The sequence below is a fragment of the Daldinia loculata genome, assembly GCF_022478755.1.
Source record: "Daldinia loculata strain CBS 113971 unplaced genomic scaffold F4817scaffold_7, whole genome shotgun sequence".
NCBI classification, from domain to species: domain Eukaryota; kingdom Fungi; phylum Ascomycota; class Sordariomycetes; order Xylariales; family Hypoxylaceae; genus Daldinia; species Daldinia loculata.
The window spans coordinates 622297-636309 of NW_026054861.1; the positions used below are offsets into that span (position 1 = coordinate 622297).

The window sequence follows — 14013 nt, forward strand, 5'->3', positions numbered from 1 at the left end:
ACCTTAGGTTAGGTAATGCCTTAGGTTAGGTACACTAAGTCGCACTGGAACTTCGTACATGGATCTCTGCCAACTCACCATCGCGTCTGTCCTTGGTCATCTTGCATATTGCGATAGAAAACCCATGGCTTATTTAAGTCGCATCATTCGAGGTAAGAAACGGTTCAATTAGAAAGAAGAAGGATAAGACTAGATGACAGATACAAATATTACTTTCGGGTCATTTAGTAAATGATTACTATCTTATGTATTTCTGGTTTTTCTTAATCCGTACAAAAGAACAAAACAACAGATGATTTGACATCAGATTCGTGACCCCTGTCAGTGTCCAACCCCCTCTGTTTTTATCTTTCCTAAATCTTGCGCCGGAGCAAGTAGGCACCACCAGCCCCGCGGTATTTCCCAGTTCGCAGCCTTTTTTTTGGCCGTCACCTTCCTCGTACCCGTACCGGAGGAGGTTGGGAAGTTGCAACCCACCTGTAAAGAGGATGCGTTAAGGAAAGAAGCTAGAAATCTTGGTCCCGATTTCTCTCTTCCTTTACCTACTTTCCCATCTTTTCTCCTCCCTCCTCATACTTTTCTTTTTTCCTGATATCTACAAGGTTGTTCTCGACACCAACTGTCCGTGCTATCTTGAACAGCCGCACTAATTGGTTTGGTGGAACAAACTGATAAGCCTAAGACATTTGGAAATGTAAGTCCTCATTAGACTACATTCCTCGCTTAACCATTTATATTAATCAGATTTCAGTTTTTGGAGGAGGAAAAGGAAGATAACTGACAGAATAGGCGGCGTCGGTGTGTGTGTGTATGAGAGAGAGAGAGAGAGAGAGAGCTTGTCTCAAACTCGGCCACTTACCTCATTCCGCATTCCAATATTCTCGAGCCTCGTCCATATTTGGACTGAACTTAATCAAAATGCGACCCAGCCAATTTCAACCACTTCTTCTCTCATTACTCCTTCCCCTCGTCGTTGCTCACCCGTATCCTCAAGCTGTCGTTAAAAAGGATGCCGTCGCTTACACCACTACCTGGACCGAGACGAGAACCTACACTAGCACTATCAGCTCATTCCTAGGCGACTCGACCGCACCGGCAGGAGGGTCAGGCGAGCGCTGTTCACCACCCCCAGGATCAGGGCAGATCGCCTGTGGCCCCATTTGCTGCGCGAATTGGCAGTACTGCGCCTTCGACGGCCAATGCTTGGCAAACGGTGGCGGTTCCTGGACTCAATGGACCACTGTCGGCGTCGTCACCACTCAGTACTCGGCTCCTTATAGGGTTACTAGTGGTAGCACCGTTATAGAGACCACCCCACCGACTACTACCGGCACCGCAGCCAGCGAGACTGCTTCGGCTACAACCACACCGGCTCCCGTCGCAACTACAAGCGGCTCGTTGAGCGGAGGTGCAATTGCCGGTATCGTTGTTGGTACGATTGCTGGTGTAGTTCTACTACTGCTACTATGTTTCTGCTGCATCGTTAGAGGCCTCTGGGGTACGTTCGCCGGCCTTTTTGGCGGAGGGAAGAAGAAACGAGAGACGGAACGAATCGAGATCATCGAAGAAGGATACTCGAGGCGCGGAAGTAGACACGGTAGTACATACGCTGCAGGTGCAGGTGCAGGTGCAGGTGCAAGTGCAGCACGACCAGTTCACCGGACTTGGTTCGGAGGTGGAGGTGGTGGAGGTCGACCCACGTCAGCCGCCGCTAGAAAAGAGAAGAAATCGGGAGGCGGAGCGGGCTGGTTGGCCGCCGGCCTAGGCGCAACCGCGCTACTTCTGGGCCTGAAGAGAAGCGACAAGCAGCGCAGGACTAGCAGGGAGAAGCCTCCCCGAGGCGAAAGCGACTTTAGTAGTTCGTACTACACCGACTCATACACTGCAAGCAGCCCTAGTGAGTTTATCCCCAAAAGATAAACTCCGATTGGGGGTTTACTGACCATTTTTTCTATAGGTAGTTTAAGCTCGGATAGGAGAACACGCGATACGCGACGTTCTAGAAACTCGAGAGGAACGAGAGCTTCAAGACCTTCAAGAGTCTCCCGGGGGCCCTCGAGGAGAAGCTAAACGACCGACTCTAGCCTGTATTTTTACGAATCCTTTCCCTACCCGTTCGAAATTGAGTTTATAATCCCCTTCGTCGCGAGATTCTTTTTTCATTCACACCGACATACATACCACGAATACCTACCTATACCTATACTACATCACTAAAACGGCGTTTCGGAACGCGGAGATGTTTTCCTCTACCTAGACTAATTGACGAAGGGTTGCAACGAGACCAACTGGAAGATGAAATGAAAAACGAACAACCTACGTCGACATATGAGTAGCATGGAAAATGGATACGAACTGGGGGGATTGAGATGAGCCTCTGAAACTTTGTACATATGAAACAGATGATGAGGACGTATCTCGAGGGCGGGCTGGGCAGGCTTGGTGCGAGAAAGCTAGGGGAGCTTGCCTGGAAATGAGATGTATGAACGGAATGAATGGATGTCTAGATATTTATGAATGGGCATTCGGTGCCTCCGGGGGATTCCCCCAAGGCTATCTAATTGAGATGAGATCCAACGACTTTGCATTGACCCTCTATTGTGACTTTAGCACGTTGAATATAATATGTTCCCTTTTTATTCCTAGTTATATAATTGCTCCGTCCACTTCATTTTCACCAGTGTTCACTTTCCCGCAACCATCTCATATATTTCTAAAATATTCATAACAAAATACCTCCAAACTTATAACAGAGGTTGAGAGTGCCGACCTATTTCCAAGTCCTCAAGTCTTTATACGCTAGGTACTTACGGTGATTATTTGACAACAATGCTTACGATAAGGTAGTTGACCTAGGTAAGTACCTAGGTAGTCTCAATCAATCTCCGCAGACGAAAAGAATCTGAAGTCTAGAACTGGGTAGCGGAACGTTGAGAACAGGGTTCGCATGAGGATGGTATATTGGGATTTTGGGATAACTAGGCCAGTTATTCGGGAGACTTAAGGGCATTGACGAAGACATCGAGTAAGTGCGGTTAGCTATATCATCAACACTTTGCACAAAGCAATTACATACTAGCCGCACAACCCGTGAAGCATTTAGCCAGCATCAAACAAGAAACACAAAGTCAAACGACCTTGATACGGGCAGCATGTCACAATAACCAATCACCCCCATCAAAACACGTACCAAAGAAGCACTTTTGAACCCCAAAATCTCACATTCACACATCTACAAACTCCCCAACACGCCTCGAAGAAGTCCCCAGCCTCTAACCCTTCAACTTCTCCAGCAGCAACTTAGACCCCATATTCCCAACAGCCGGCTCCTTCTTCCCCTTCTTCTTCTTTTTCTCCTCGACACTCACCTCCCTAGCCGCCTTCTGCTCCGGCGTCTCCTCCGTCGCCGCTTTCTCGAGGGCCTTTTTATTTTTCTTCAGCGTGCTTTTCAGCTCGCCTTTACTCGAGAAGTCTTCTGCTTCTAGGAGGCTGAGCACGACGAATGAGCTTGGGCCTGTGGCCCACGCCATGATGTGGTCTTTGATGAAGGGGTACAGGATATCTGCGAAGTGGAGGGGTGGGTCGACGGGTATTATGCGACGGGTCGCTTTGTCAAAGTGGCCACCGGCTATTAGGGTCTTGAACATGCGTCCGCCGTGGGGGGCTTTGGATATGTGCTCCACGGGGATGGGTTCAGTTTCAGATTCATCGGCTGGTGTATCTGCCTCGTTGGGGTTTCCCTTTGCGGTTGATGCTATTGCTTGTAAAGCCTCGGATTTGTCTCCGACGCAGGAAAGAAGCGCTTCGGTAACCAATTGAGACCCATGGGAAGTAGAGATTAAATCTAGTGGTGACGAAGCAATCGCAGAAAGTAGTTGTGGTGATAATGCGGTGACCAATTCCTTTCGACGGATCTCAGGGTCCTTCTTACTTGTTGTCTTTCGAATCTCCCACAGCTCCTCGAGGAGCTTCAGGTCATCAGCGCGACCAGCATCGAAGAGCACCTTAGACGCACCCTCAAGTGGGTATCGTATTGTTAAGCGGGCATTCGGATCATTGGCGGCGATCACAACATTAGAAACTTCATTTTGTTCCGTCTTGCCCAGTAATTCCGTTATAATGGATTTGGAAGTCAAGACGGTGTCATCAATTAGGTCGTAAGCGGCGAGAATGATCAAGTGTCCATTCGGATCGCTCGACATAAGTTGGAAGGTATCTTTATATGTCTTCAGGATCTGTTTTCGGTCCTTAGCTGCTCCATGGGCAAGAAGCAAGCACACAAGTCGAGCTCCCGATTTCGTGAAAGCCATGTTTTTTAGTAGATCGCCATTCTCGTCTTCTTTGATCATTTCCATGTATTCTTTAGCTTCCTCGGTTCCTGGCTTCACATTGACGTAGTATTGATACATGGCGTCGTGTAGCATCGTAAACCCAGTCATCTTCTTTTGGATAAGCTGGTTGGTTAGGTCGAGCAGATATTTCATGATCGGCCCCCGTTTACTTGGTTGTTCCGCAAGGATCTGAGAAAGTTCGGCCGTGGGGATGGTCTCACCCTCCGATGTAGCTCGGAAGATGTGGAACTCTGGCCCATACCATTCTCTTAACAGAATGGCCTTCTGCTCCTTGGTAGCAATGCCTCGGTAAATATCATCCAGAATCCAAGAAGCTTCGGGGTGGTTGATGAGTTTTCTAACTCTGCCGTAGAATTCCGGAACTATCATATCTCGGATCTCGTCATCGCCTTTCACAAGAAGCTTGCCAATTAAGAATTTGGCATACTTGCTTTCAGCTAGTATAGGATATGCACCCCTCAGCTCCTTCGCAATCATCTTCCGCCGTTCAGGGGTCGCATACTTGATAGCGGTCTGGACGACACGGACGGAATCATGCTTGAGCACAAAGTCCTTCATACGACCTGTAGCAATGCTAAAGAGCTCCTCGACGAGTTTTTGCCGTTCATCTTTCGGAACCTTGGATTTCAACCGTAGTCTCTCCCAGAGCTTCTTTGTTCGTTGCAATTCATCGGCCAGGGGCTTTGCTGCTTTGCGCTCTTGGGCCAATTGCTTTTGCTTTATGTGCGATTCGCGCGAGTTTTGACCTGCGTGTATGGTGTTAGCAATATTAGGAAGAATACTCTCGCTTCGACCAACCTTTTTCAAAGGTGTTCCCAGGTTGATTGCCGTCGGGTTTTGAACGGAACGGTATATCATCATTCTGCTGCGACTTCGAATTATTCAAAGCAGCACCGCCATCTTCTCGGTCCGAAAATTCGCTGATCTCGCTATCGTCGCTAACATCTTCTTCCGGCTCTTGTTTCCGCGACGGTTTCTTATCGAACTTGGGCTTCTTGCTTGAATGTTCTTTGCTGCCATTGGTAAGCTTCCTTTTGCTTCCGAGCGCATCACCTTTGGGCGCCATTGTGAGAATATTAGAACAAGTGAAGTTTGCAGCAGGTTATTCAATGGTGATAACCTATGTTTGCAGTACTTATCATGCAGTACTTTTATCGAAGTCTGCGAATCCCAGACCTAAAAAATATTTAGTGGAGCCCCTATAATGCCGGGCGGTGAAGGCGCAATTGTCGAACCTTCACCCCGCGGCCCCACCCAAATACACGCTACTAATAATGCAAGACGGCAGCCGGTGGTGGGATTACGCCGGTATATACATACTGCTTATAGAATAATCCAAACCATAAAAACCATGAATCCTTTTATAGAAATCCCATCCTGTAAATAGATGCGCCACCATGGGCCGAGAAGAACAGGTCGAAGAACGCGAGGTTCTCGACTCCATCTTCCCAGATGAAATCACAGGTCCGTGACTTTTAACTTTTCGACCCTCACAATTCTATGCTATGCTATGCTATGCAATATACCCCGCCATCATCACCAGTGAATTGACATAGTAAAAATAAATAAAGACATATCCGAGACCGAATACCGCATATCCATAAAACTCGACCTCCCCGACGACAACAACGATGACGAAACAGACGAGCCCCCAACCCTCGTCCTGCACGTGCGGTACCCAGACGACTACCCCGACGAGGCGCCCATCCTCGACCTCTCGCCGCCGCAAAACGCCGTCCCGCACCCACACTTCTCCGTCGCCTCGGACAAGGCGCAGCTGCTAAAGGGGCTCGAGGACACGATCCAGGAGAACATGGGCATGGCCATGGTATTCACGCTCGTAACGACGCTCAAGGAGGAAGCCGAGCAGCTGATCGCGGAGCGGCGCGCGGCCGCCGCCCAAGTGCACGAGGAAGCGATGTTAGCCGCGGAGCGCGAGGAAAACAAGAAGTTCCACGGCACGCCGGTGACGCCCGAGACGTTTCTCAAGTGGCGCGAGGGCTTTCTGAAAGAAATGGAGGAGAAGCAGCGCCGGGAGGAGGAAGAGAAGCTCGCGGAGCTGAAGAAGGCCAAGGTGAAGGAGCCGGTGAGGTTGACGGGCAAGCAGCTCTGGGAGCGCGGATTAGTGGGTAAGATTGACGAGGGCGAGGACGACGACGGTATTCCCGTCGACCAGGTTGACAAGCTCAAGATTGAAGCATGAATAAATAAGGCAGATATGCGGATGATACAGTATTGACATCCCGGGACTATGTATGGTGAAGCATCACTCATGGGTTTGGCGCAAATCAGGAAAAAGAAAGCTTAGGTGGAAAAATCAAAGAGAATCGCCTCATTTATGAACATGATATGGCATGATGAAAGCATCATCCGCCCCTTTTTTGGATTCCTAACGCCATCCATGCCAGAACAAGATCCTTAGATCTCGTGGTATCTTCCATCTATAGTATCAAACGTTCCCTTTCCTTCCTTCCTTACTTCTTTCACCACCGCGGATAAACCTAGGTACTCAGTCCTTCATCTCCTCATCGCTTCCCTCGTCCTCGTCCTCCCAGTCCTCATCTTCGCCCTCGCCAGCTGGCGCCTCACCAAGTTCTTTAGCAATAAGACTTAGTAATTCCTGCGCGTGCTCTCCTAACCGCTCGTCCTCGTAGTCTTGAAGTTTATATAGATGTTGGCACTGGTTAAGCCACACGCGACTCGATATCCACGACGCCTTCCAGTCCTCCTCGCTCGCTTTACCCGCCTTCTGCTTCTCGCCCATGACGTAGAGACCCCAACCACCCAGATACCAGACCTCGACGCTCTGATCGTCCTCGCTAACCAGGCGCTCAAGGACTTCGATAGCCTCCTGCTCCATCTCAACCTCCATAAGCAGTCTCGCAAGCGCGACTCTACTCGGAAAGTCAGGAACCGCAGGATCTTCAGGCGGCAAATCTTTCCACAGCTCCAAGCTCCTCGTCAGCGCCGCCTTCGCATCATCGAACCTCTCCTGGGAAATGCGCACATTGGCCAAAGTCTGCCAAGTCTCGGCGAAATCCGGTGCCACCATCGTCGCCTCCGTAACCAGTGTCTCGCATCTCTGTTCGGCGTCCTCCTCCCACGAGAGATCCGTCATGTAGACCTCCGTAACGGAGCACAGCGTCATAGCCAATTTCTTCTTGAGCTCATCTAACAAGATAGTCTGCTCGTCAGTTCTCCGTCGCGCATTCTCCAGAGTCTGGATCTGCTTCCTGAGCGCCGCGGCGCCCTTCTCGAACCACGTGACGCTGTCCTGGCCGCCCTCCTCGCTCAGCTGCGCCAGACACAGGAATTTCTCCGGACCACCTCCAAAAGCTTCGTCTTTGGCGCCGTCCGCATCGATCGCGACGGCCTGTAGGAAGTACGCCCGCGCGGCCTCGAATTCGCCCGCCTCGAGATTGATCTGTCCGAGCAGGTTTAGCGCGGATAGCTCGTCATTTGAGCCGGTTGATGATTGCTCCAGCGCTTTCTCTGCTAGTGTAAGGGCATCTTGGACGTTGCCCGCTTGTAATTGGTATTCGGCCGCCTTGACTAAAACTTCTGGAGTGACGGGTTTAGAAGCGCCGCCTGCTGCCCTAGATATCGCTACCTTGTCTCGTTTTTTTGACTTCTTATCCGGTCGCCTTGGCGCCATGATGTGAGGTAATAAACAGTTGAAGACCTTCGAAAAACAGGACCCAGAAAAGTTAAAGCTAAGCTGAGCTGTTGCGCTCACAATTGAAACGAATGTAGGTCGTAGATCGTAGGTGGTTTCGATGAAAATTAATCGATAATGCCGATAAGACCAAATATTTTAGTCTTATCAGATTGTGTTTAGTCCTTGACGTGGGGTTGGCCGTCGAAGTTAGCGGGGATGCGTCTAACCTCTCTTACTGAATAATATCTCCTTACTGTATCCCTTCTTTAATTGAACAATATATATTTTAGCAAGTCCCAGGAGTCAGGTATTCGCGTTTTGAGAAGAAAGAAATTATACGTGATTCGAGGCAAGATATTATATCGTATTAAGGCCATTACGAGCTGATATCTTATTCTTCATATCAGATGTATAACATACCATACCATTACCATTGTAACTCATTACCCGTTTTCCTCCATGGCCGCCCACATTTCCCGGCTTCGACTGTTCTATCTGCCTCTTGTTCCTGACCACCTATGAACCCGGTATAGGGGAAGCGAGCGACTAAACCTGAAGTCACTGTATAAGGGGCAAGCGACCGCTCAGATATCATAATGCCCTTCCTATACCACCTAAACGCCGTAAATCTATGCATGTTGTGTTGATCTCATCATTCGTACGGGACATTACTGCATATCTTGCTCTTCAATGGACTGCCGGGATTTGGGTCGCTCAATGTTGCCCAATTCTGACCCTTGACCACTTTGCGCTCTTTTGCGCCCGGGGATAAACCGAGACATTCCTAGTCCTTGTGTATGCACTGGAGATTCTTGCGACTCGGAAAACTTGGAGAAGAATCCCCTCTTCTTCGGCTGTTGCTTCTGATCATCGTTTAGTCCGACGTCCTCAAACCCCTCTTCGGCGGTCGGCGGGTCCCAGGGACGGTTTCTGACAGAGATCCTCGGCGATCGAGGAAATCGGGCTGAATCAAGACTTTGGCGTTGTTGATCGTAGGCCATGACCGGCGACCTAGCAGAGATGTCCTTTCGACGCAGTTAGTTGGGAGTATAAATATATGGTAGGTAGAAATGTGACATACAAAGGACCGGCGGTAAGAATCGAAAGATTCGCGAGAAATAGAGAAGTGTTCAATATCGCCAAAGCTACTGCGGGTGTCCATGGATGTTCGAGACGCAGCCGAACGTCTCGGCCACAGAGCCTTGTCTTCCGTTGGCGAAGGCTAAGACATTAGTCAGTGACCGGAATACGTTTTTTCTCGTACGGGAGGTCAAATTCATACCGGGAGATAGACTCCGCTATCGTTTACCACTACAATTAAAAGTCAGGCTATGTTCTCCCGGGCGCAAGGTTCTAAGGCGCAGGACATACCGCTCATCTTGTAATCTCCGTTGTCCCGACTCTTGGTGCTCCGGATGCTCAGAGAGGAAGACGCCTTGGAGCCAATTATATCGACCTTTTCGAATCCGGCTTGCGGGGAGACCAGCGCACTGGGCCGGACATTCTCATCCTTGATCTCGAGGTTGAGCACGCCGGGACGTCTCGCGAAAGGGTTACGGATTGGCATTGTCGGGGATATCCTTGCGCTAAATAAAAAGCGATAACAATTAAATCGATTCGAGACAATTTAGTTAAGACGCATTGAGCGAATTTGAACAGTGAAAGTAAGGAAAAGTAAGAAGGTTGTGTAAGTGTTGATTGACAGATGAGATTTGATCGCAATTGGAATCGCGGGAATAGCAAGTACAAATCGGGTCGGACCTTTCCTAACTTTAGATTACTTGACTACTTTAAACCGTACGACCAGGGATTTTCATAAGGGACGGAAACAGGAAAGGACGAGCCCCGGATGCCGGATAGGCGATGCTACATAGGTGGGCGGTGGACGGTGGGGACTTTTTGTGCAAGTTTTAGTCGCGACTATAGCCATGTACAACTCTACTCTTCTTTTTTTCTTTTTTTCCTTCCTTCACCCTCTAATAGTCAAAGAGCATGACCAAGGTTGAATTTAATTTAATGACTAGAATGACGATCGTATGGTCACAATTAATCAGGTCGTTTACGTGGACTACGCCTTTTGGAATGGTTTGTGGGGCATCCCTGTCTTCCCTGTTCCTCGGGCTTACAACAACCAGAACAACCTGCAATATCCTGCAACAATTCCAGTTTTCTTTCAACTTGTACCTATTCTTGGCTGTCTTATCCGACAGGACCTGCATCATCCATTTGCTCTCCGCGCTTCTTGGTCCCTTCTTGCAGCAATGGGGTATTGATCAGCATCCCGATCTAGTAACCACTTGGTATTCTTTGGGCTATCTATACACACCTAACTTTTCTATGAAAAAGACCCAACGGCATGCCGAGGTACCCGAAGCTCTACAATGACATACCTAATAGTTTAGGTTGACGTATATCATTGTTGTGTACAGTAATAGTAAGATTCCTTTAGGAAGATCTACAGTTGGCGATGCTTATAGCCTTTCTTTAATAGGATCAACCGACAGTCTCGGCCGCCTCTTAAACTTCTATTTGCCACCCGCAAACCTGAGTATAAGCACTAGACATCTAGTTCACTCGGCTAGATGATGTTATACTTAATAGGCTGAGCAAACACAAAGCCAGCCGCACCTACGTCCTAGGATAGGACATTCCTAATAATAAGAACAATAGAAAACCATAGTAGAAAGAGTTGATTGGCTTCCTTATCTCCGGGTCACATGCTATGTCGCCATGAATCGACAACGGATTCCCACATACAGCCCACATGTTGTTGCCGGAATCCGGGGACCTGACCCAAAACCTTATCTTTTTGTCCTTGTCCCTGTTCAATGTTCTAGGACGAGTCTCGAATTCATTACTCAGTACTTTGAATACTTCCATTGTCTAATAAATGCGGAACGAAGCGCTTCACGTTCGTTTCTGACACTAATAAAGCGAGGACGCCGATATTGGACCGATATGCGACTCAGAACACACGCTACTATGCATATACATGACTTGTTTGAAAATTGAAATACGGGATGCGAGACCAGACATACAGAGGTAACATTTTATCGTTTTGTGAGCTCATCGCTAGTTGAATACAACAGTCTTATGCCCGTTCAAGAACACGCGCTTCTCGCTCCACCACTTGACAGCCGCAGCCAGGACCTGGCTCTCGACATTGCTTCCCTCCTCGACCAACTCCTTGGGGCTCATGCTGTGGTCGACGCGCGCGACTCTCTGCTCGATGATCGGGCCCTCGTCCAGGTCCGCCGTGACGAAGTGCGCCGTGGCACCGATGATCTTGACGCCGCGCTCGTAGGCCTGGTGATACGGCTTCGCCCCCTTGAACGACGGCAGGAAGCTGTGGTGGATATTGATGATCTTGCCGCTCATCGCCGAACATAGCCCCGGACTCAGGACCTGCATGTAGCGCGCTAACACCACCAGGTCAATGTTTTCCTGTTTAATTAGGTCTAGGATCTGGCGTTCTTGCTCTAGCTTCGTCTCCTTGGTTACGGGAAGATGGTGGAACGCAATGCCGTAGCTCTCAGCTAGAGGCTTGAAGTCCGGGTGGTTAGACACTATTAAGGGGATCTCAATGCCCAGTTGGTTTGACTTGGCCCTGAATAGCAGGTCGTTCAGGCAGTGTCCAATTTTAGACACCATGATCAAGACTCTAGGCTTCTGGCTCGTCGACCGTAAGTCGTACTGGTCCATCTCCATTTCCGCCGCGAGCTTCGCCATAGGCTCATCTAAGTTAGTCGTGGACTCAGCATGGCCAAAACGGACTCTCATGAAAAACTTCTGAGACGTCCGGTCTGAGAATTGTTGTAAGTCTAGGATGTTGAGACCGTGGTTTGCCAAGAGCCCAGTAACGGCGTGGACAATGCCAGGCTTGTCCGGGCAGGACAGCGTGAGGATATGATCATCGTTTGAAGCCATTATTTCTCGATTCCTGTGAAGACAGATTTCACATCAAATTTTTGTATTTTGCCAATGACATGACTAATTCTTCCACACACCGGACGTAATGACTCTTTAGTAGTCTCGGTTGGAGATCGGGCTCGGTATAAATGCATAGCGTTTTTGCATCTAACTAGCCTAAATATGCGATAAAAAGAGGTCACATTAAATTACGGTCTATCTTACGTATAAGTCGCCGTCTTGGTCATATCAGATAAAATTCTTAATGTTATGTTATAATCTTGCTCAGTTTATAATTCGTTGATATAGCCTTGTAATGGAAGTGAGATGATCTTCTTGTCTTATATATCGTAGCATTCGACCACATTCGGCGGCTCTGATGTCAGCTAAGCATCGTACAACGGAAAGGAAATGAAATGCGGGTATATATACTGCGTGAGATGGTAGAGGAAAGCTAGTAAACGCTAATTGGTCTTGAGATAGTTAACTAGTTTTAATGCGCCTAGTCAACGGGATCTCTAGAGACTATATAGATATATCGACTTGACTAGTTGAGCCTCAGTCTCAGAGTGAATACATACCATCCATGTACGTTAGGTAGTTAGATAATCATCTGCTTACATGTGTTACCAACGGCTAGCATCTTGTGCCAGGGTCTATTCTTAGATGCGGCACTTAATCCTTTAATTCTTCAATATAATATAAGAGATCGAGTTCCTAGAATCGATCTCGCAGTTTTGCGGCATGAAAATCTCCCGCGTTTATTATATAGCACTTAGATAGGTAGGCAGAGTAGAATGCCTAGGAAGAATTGCTGCGCTACGCCATCCCGGAAAGGCGAGCCGTATACGGTTGACCAGACAGGCCACTGTGCCAAAATGAAAAAAATCTGTGAGTTTAGCTTAAAAGGGTAGTCAGCCACAGGTTAGCGCAATTCGCTCGATTTTTTGCGGTACTTCGCACTTTTATATGGGAAAAAAGAATTAGCCTTTTTAAATACATACGTTATAACGTTATATATAATATGCTTTAAAAGGATATCACGTATACGTACAGGTCTCTGGGATAATAGGTACTTAGGTACGGGGCAGCCTCTTACTCTTTTTAAGATGCGCGCCCTTCTATTGGCTAAATCTTACACCGCCCGTCTGGCAATATCCTTATCCTTATCCTTATCCTTATCCTTACACCACATCTCTGTTACAGCTTCATGTTTAATTCAATTCAATTCAATTCAATTCAATTCAATTCAATTCAATTCAATTCAATTCAAATGACGATGCAATAGCCATCTATCCTTACATATTGTTTTTACTTGGTCGCATACATTGGTTAAAAACTATACGGTCGCATACAGTCATTCCGAGGCAAAAAGGCTGAAAACGAGGTCTTTTTAAATGATTTCTGATATATGTATGTATGTATGTATGAGGCTGGCTGGCTGGCCAATCAAGAGGCTGTATTGTATAAGGCTATTTGATTAATACCCTTTAAGACGACTGTTTTTAAAAGACTTTAGGTTAGATATCTTAACAACAATACATCGTATAAGCATGCAACCTGGATAATTATTTTCGCTTTAATTGAGGCTATAAAATGATACCAATTGTAATGTTATAATTGCTGGAATTGTAAAGTTATTTCAATGTGTAGATGTGGTAGTTGAAAATTGAATTGACAATTAAATCCTTTAATTTGATTGGCCAATCCTTTACATTATATTGGTTAAATCAATATCTCTATTACAATAAACCGTAATAAGGCTTGGAGGTACACATTTAATATTTTCTAAATTGTGGCAAGTGACCCCTTACTAAGTTTAGTTTAGTGTGCGATTATTTTTTTCATTTTGGCACAGTGGCCTGTCTGGTCAACCGTACCGTATTTCAGCTACCCAAAGTTACCATTTTGCCGGATGCGGGAACGTACATAGTACCAGGGTATGTATGTATGTATATATTGATTTCTGAGCAATCACGCCGAGTACCTAGATCTTATTGGCTAATAACTTCTCGCCCATTCGACCCTTCGACCTTGTGCTACGATATTTTTAACCTTATGACTTAGACTTAAATTTTTATAGGCGGGGATCGG

At 47.5% G+C, this 14013-nt stretch overlaps 7 protein-coding genes across 7 annotated transcripts; 3 read left to right on the plus strand and 4 right to left on the minus strand.

Annotated features, from left to right (window-relative positions):
- Positions 1–415: 415 nt before the first annotated feature.
- F4817DRAFT_327973 (uncharacterized protein) lies at positions 416–2580 on the plus strand. Its single transcript, XM_049302103.1, has 2 exons — positions 416–1897; positions 1958–2580. The coding sequence occupies exons 1-2, from the start codon at positions 811–813 to the stop codon at positions 2068–2070; spliced, it is 1200 nt and encodes a 399-aa protein (XP_049162243.1). The 5' UTR covers positions 416–810; the 3' UTR covers positions 2071–2580.
- Positions 2581–2691: 111 nt separating this feature from the next.
- F4817DRAFT_327974 (ARM repeat-containing protein) lies at positions 2692–5493 on the minus strand. Its single transcript, XM_049302104.1, has 2 exons — positions 5151–5493; positions 2692–5098 (listed from the first exon to the last, which is right to left on the minus strand). The coding sequence occupies exons 1-2, from the start codon at positions 5416–5418 to the stop codon at positions 3273–3275; spliced, it is 2094 nt and encodes a 697-aa protein (XP_049162244.1). The 5' UTR covers positions 5419–5493; the 3' UTR covers positions 2692–3272.
- Positions 5494–5749: 256 nt separating this feature from the next.
- Positions 5750–6555, plus strand: F4817DRAFT_356780 (RWD-domain-containing protein; the record flags this gene model as incomplete). Its single annotated transcript, XM_049305838.1, has 2 exons — positions 5750–5816; positions 5924–6555. The coding sequence occupies 2 exons, from the start codon at positions 5750–5752 to the stop codon at positions 6553–6555; spliced, it is 699 nt and encodes a 232-aa protein (XP_049162245.1).
- A 153-nt stretch (positions 6556–6708) lies between these two features.
- On the minus strand, positions 6709–8185 carry F4817DRAFT_263301 (TPR-like protein). Its single transcript, XM_049299321.1, has one exon. The coding sequence runs from the start codon at positions 8005–8007 to the stop codon at positions 6862–6864; it is 1146 nt and encodes a 381-aa protein (XP_049162246.1). The 5' UTR covers positions 8008–8185; the 3' UTR covers positions 6709–6861.
- A 352-nt stretch (positions 8186–8537) lies between these two features.
- On the minus strand, positions 8538–9789 carry F4817DRAFT_263316 (uncharacterized protein). The gene is made up of 4 exons (XM_049299322.1): positions 9382–9789; positions 9293–9321; positions 9092–9232; positions 8538–9035 (listed from the first exon to the last, which is right to left on the minus strand). Exons 1-4 carry the CDS (start codon positions 9575–9577, stop codon positions 8679–8681), a joined length of 723 nt encoding a protein of 240 aa, XP_049162247.1. The 5' UTR covers positions 9578–9789; the 3' UTR covers positions 8538–8678.
- Positions 9765–10596, plus strand: F4817DRAFT_263320 (uncharacterized protein). Its single transcript, XM_049299323.1, has 2 exons — positions 9765–10444; positions 10502–10596. Exon 1 carries the CDS (start codon positions 10003–10005, stop codon positions 10393–10395), a length of 393 nt encoding a protein of 130 aa, XP_049162248.1. The 5' UTR covers positions 9765–10002; the 3' UTR covers positions 10396–10444; positions 10502–10596.
- A 456-nt stretch (positions 10597–11052) lies between these two features.
- Positions 11053–12638, minus strand: F4817DRAFT_263348 (Formyltetrahydrofolate deformylase). Its single transcript, XM_049299324.1, has 2 exons — positions 12018–12638; positions 11053–11950 (listed from the first exon to the last, which is right to left on the minus strand). The coding sequence occupies exon 2, from the start codon at positions 11935–11937 to the stop codon at positions 11083–11085; it is 855 nt and encodes a 284-aa protein (XP_049162249.1). The 5' UTR covers positions 11938–11950; positions 12018–12638; the 3' UTR covers positions 11053–11082.
- Positions 12639–14013: the final 1375 nt, after the last annotated feature.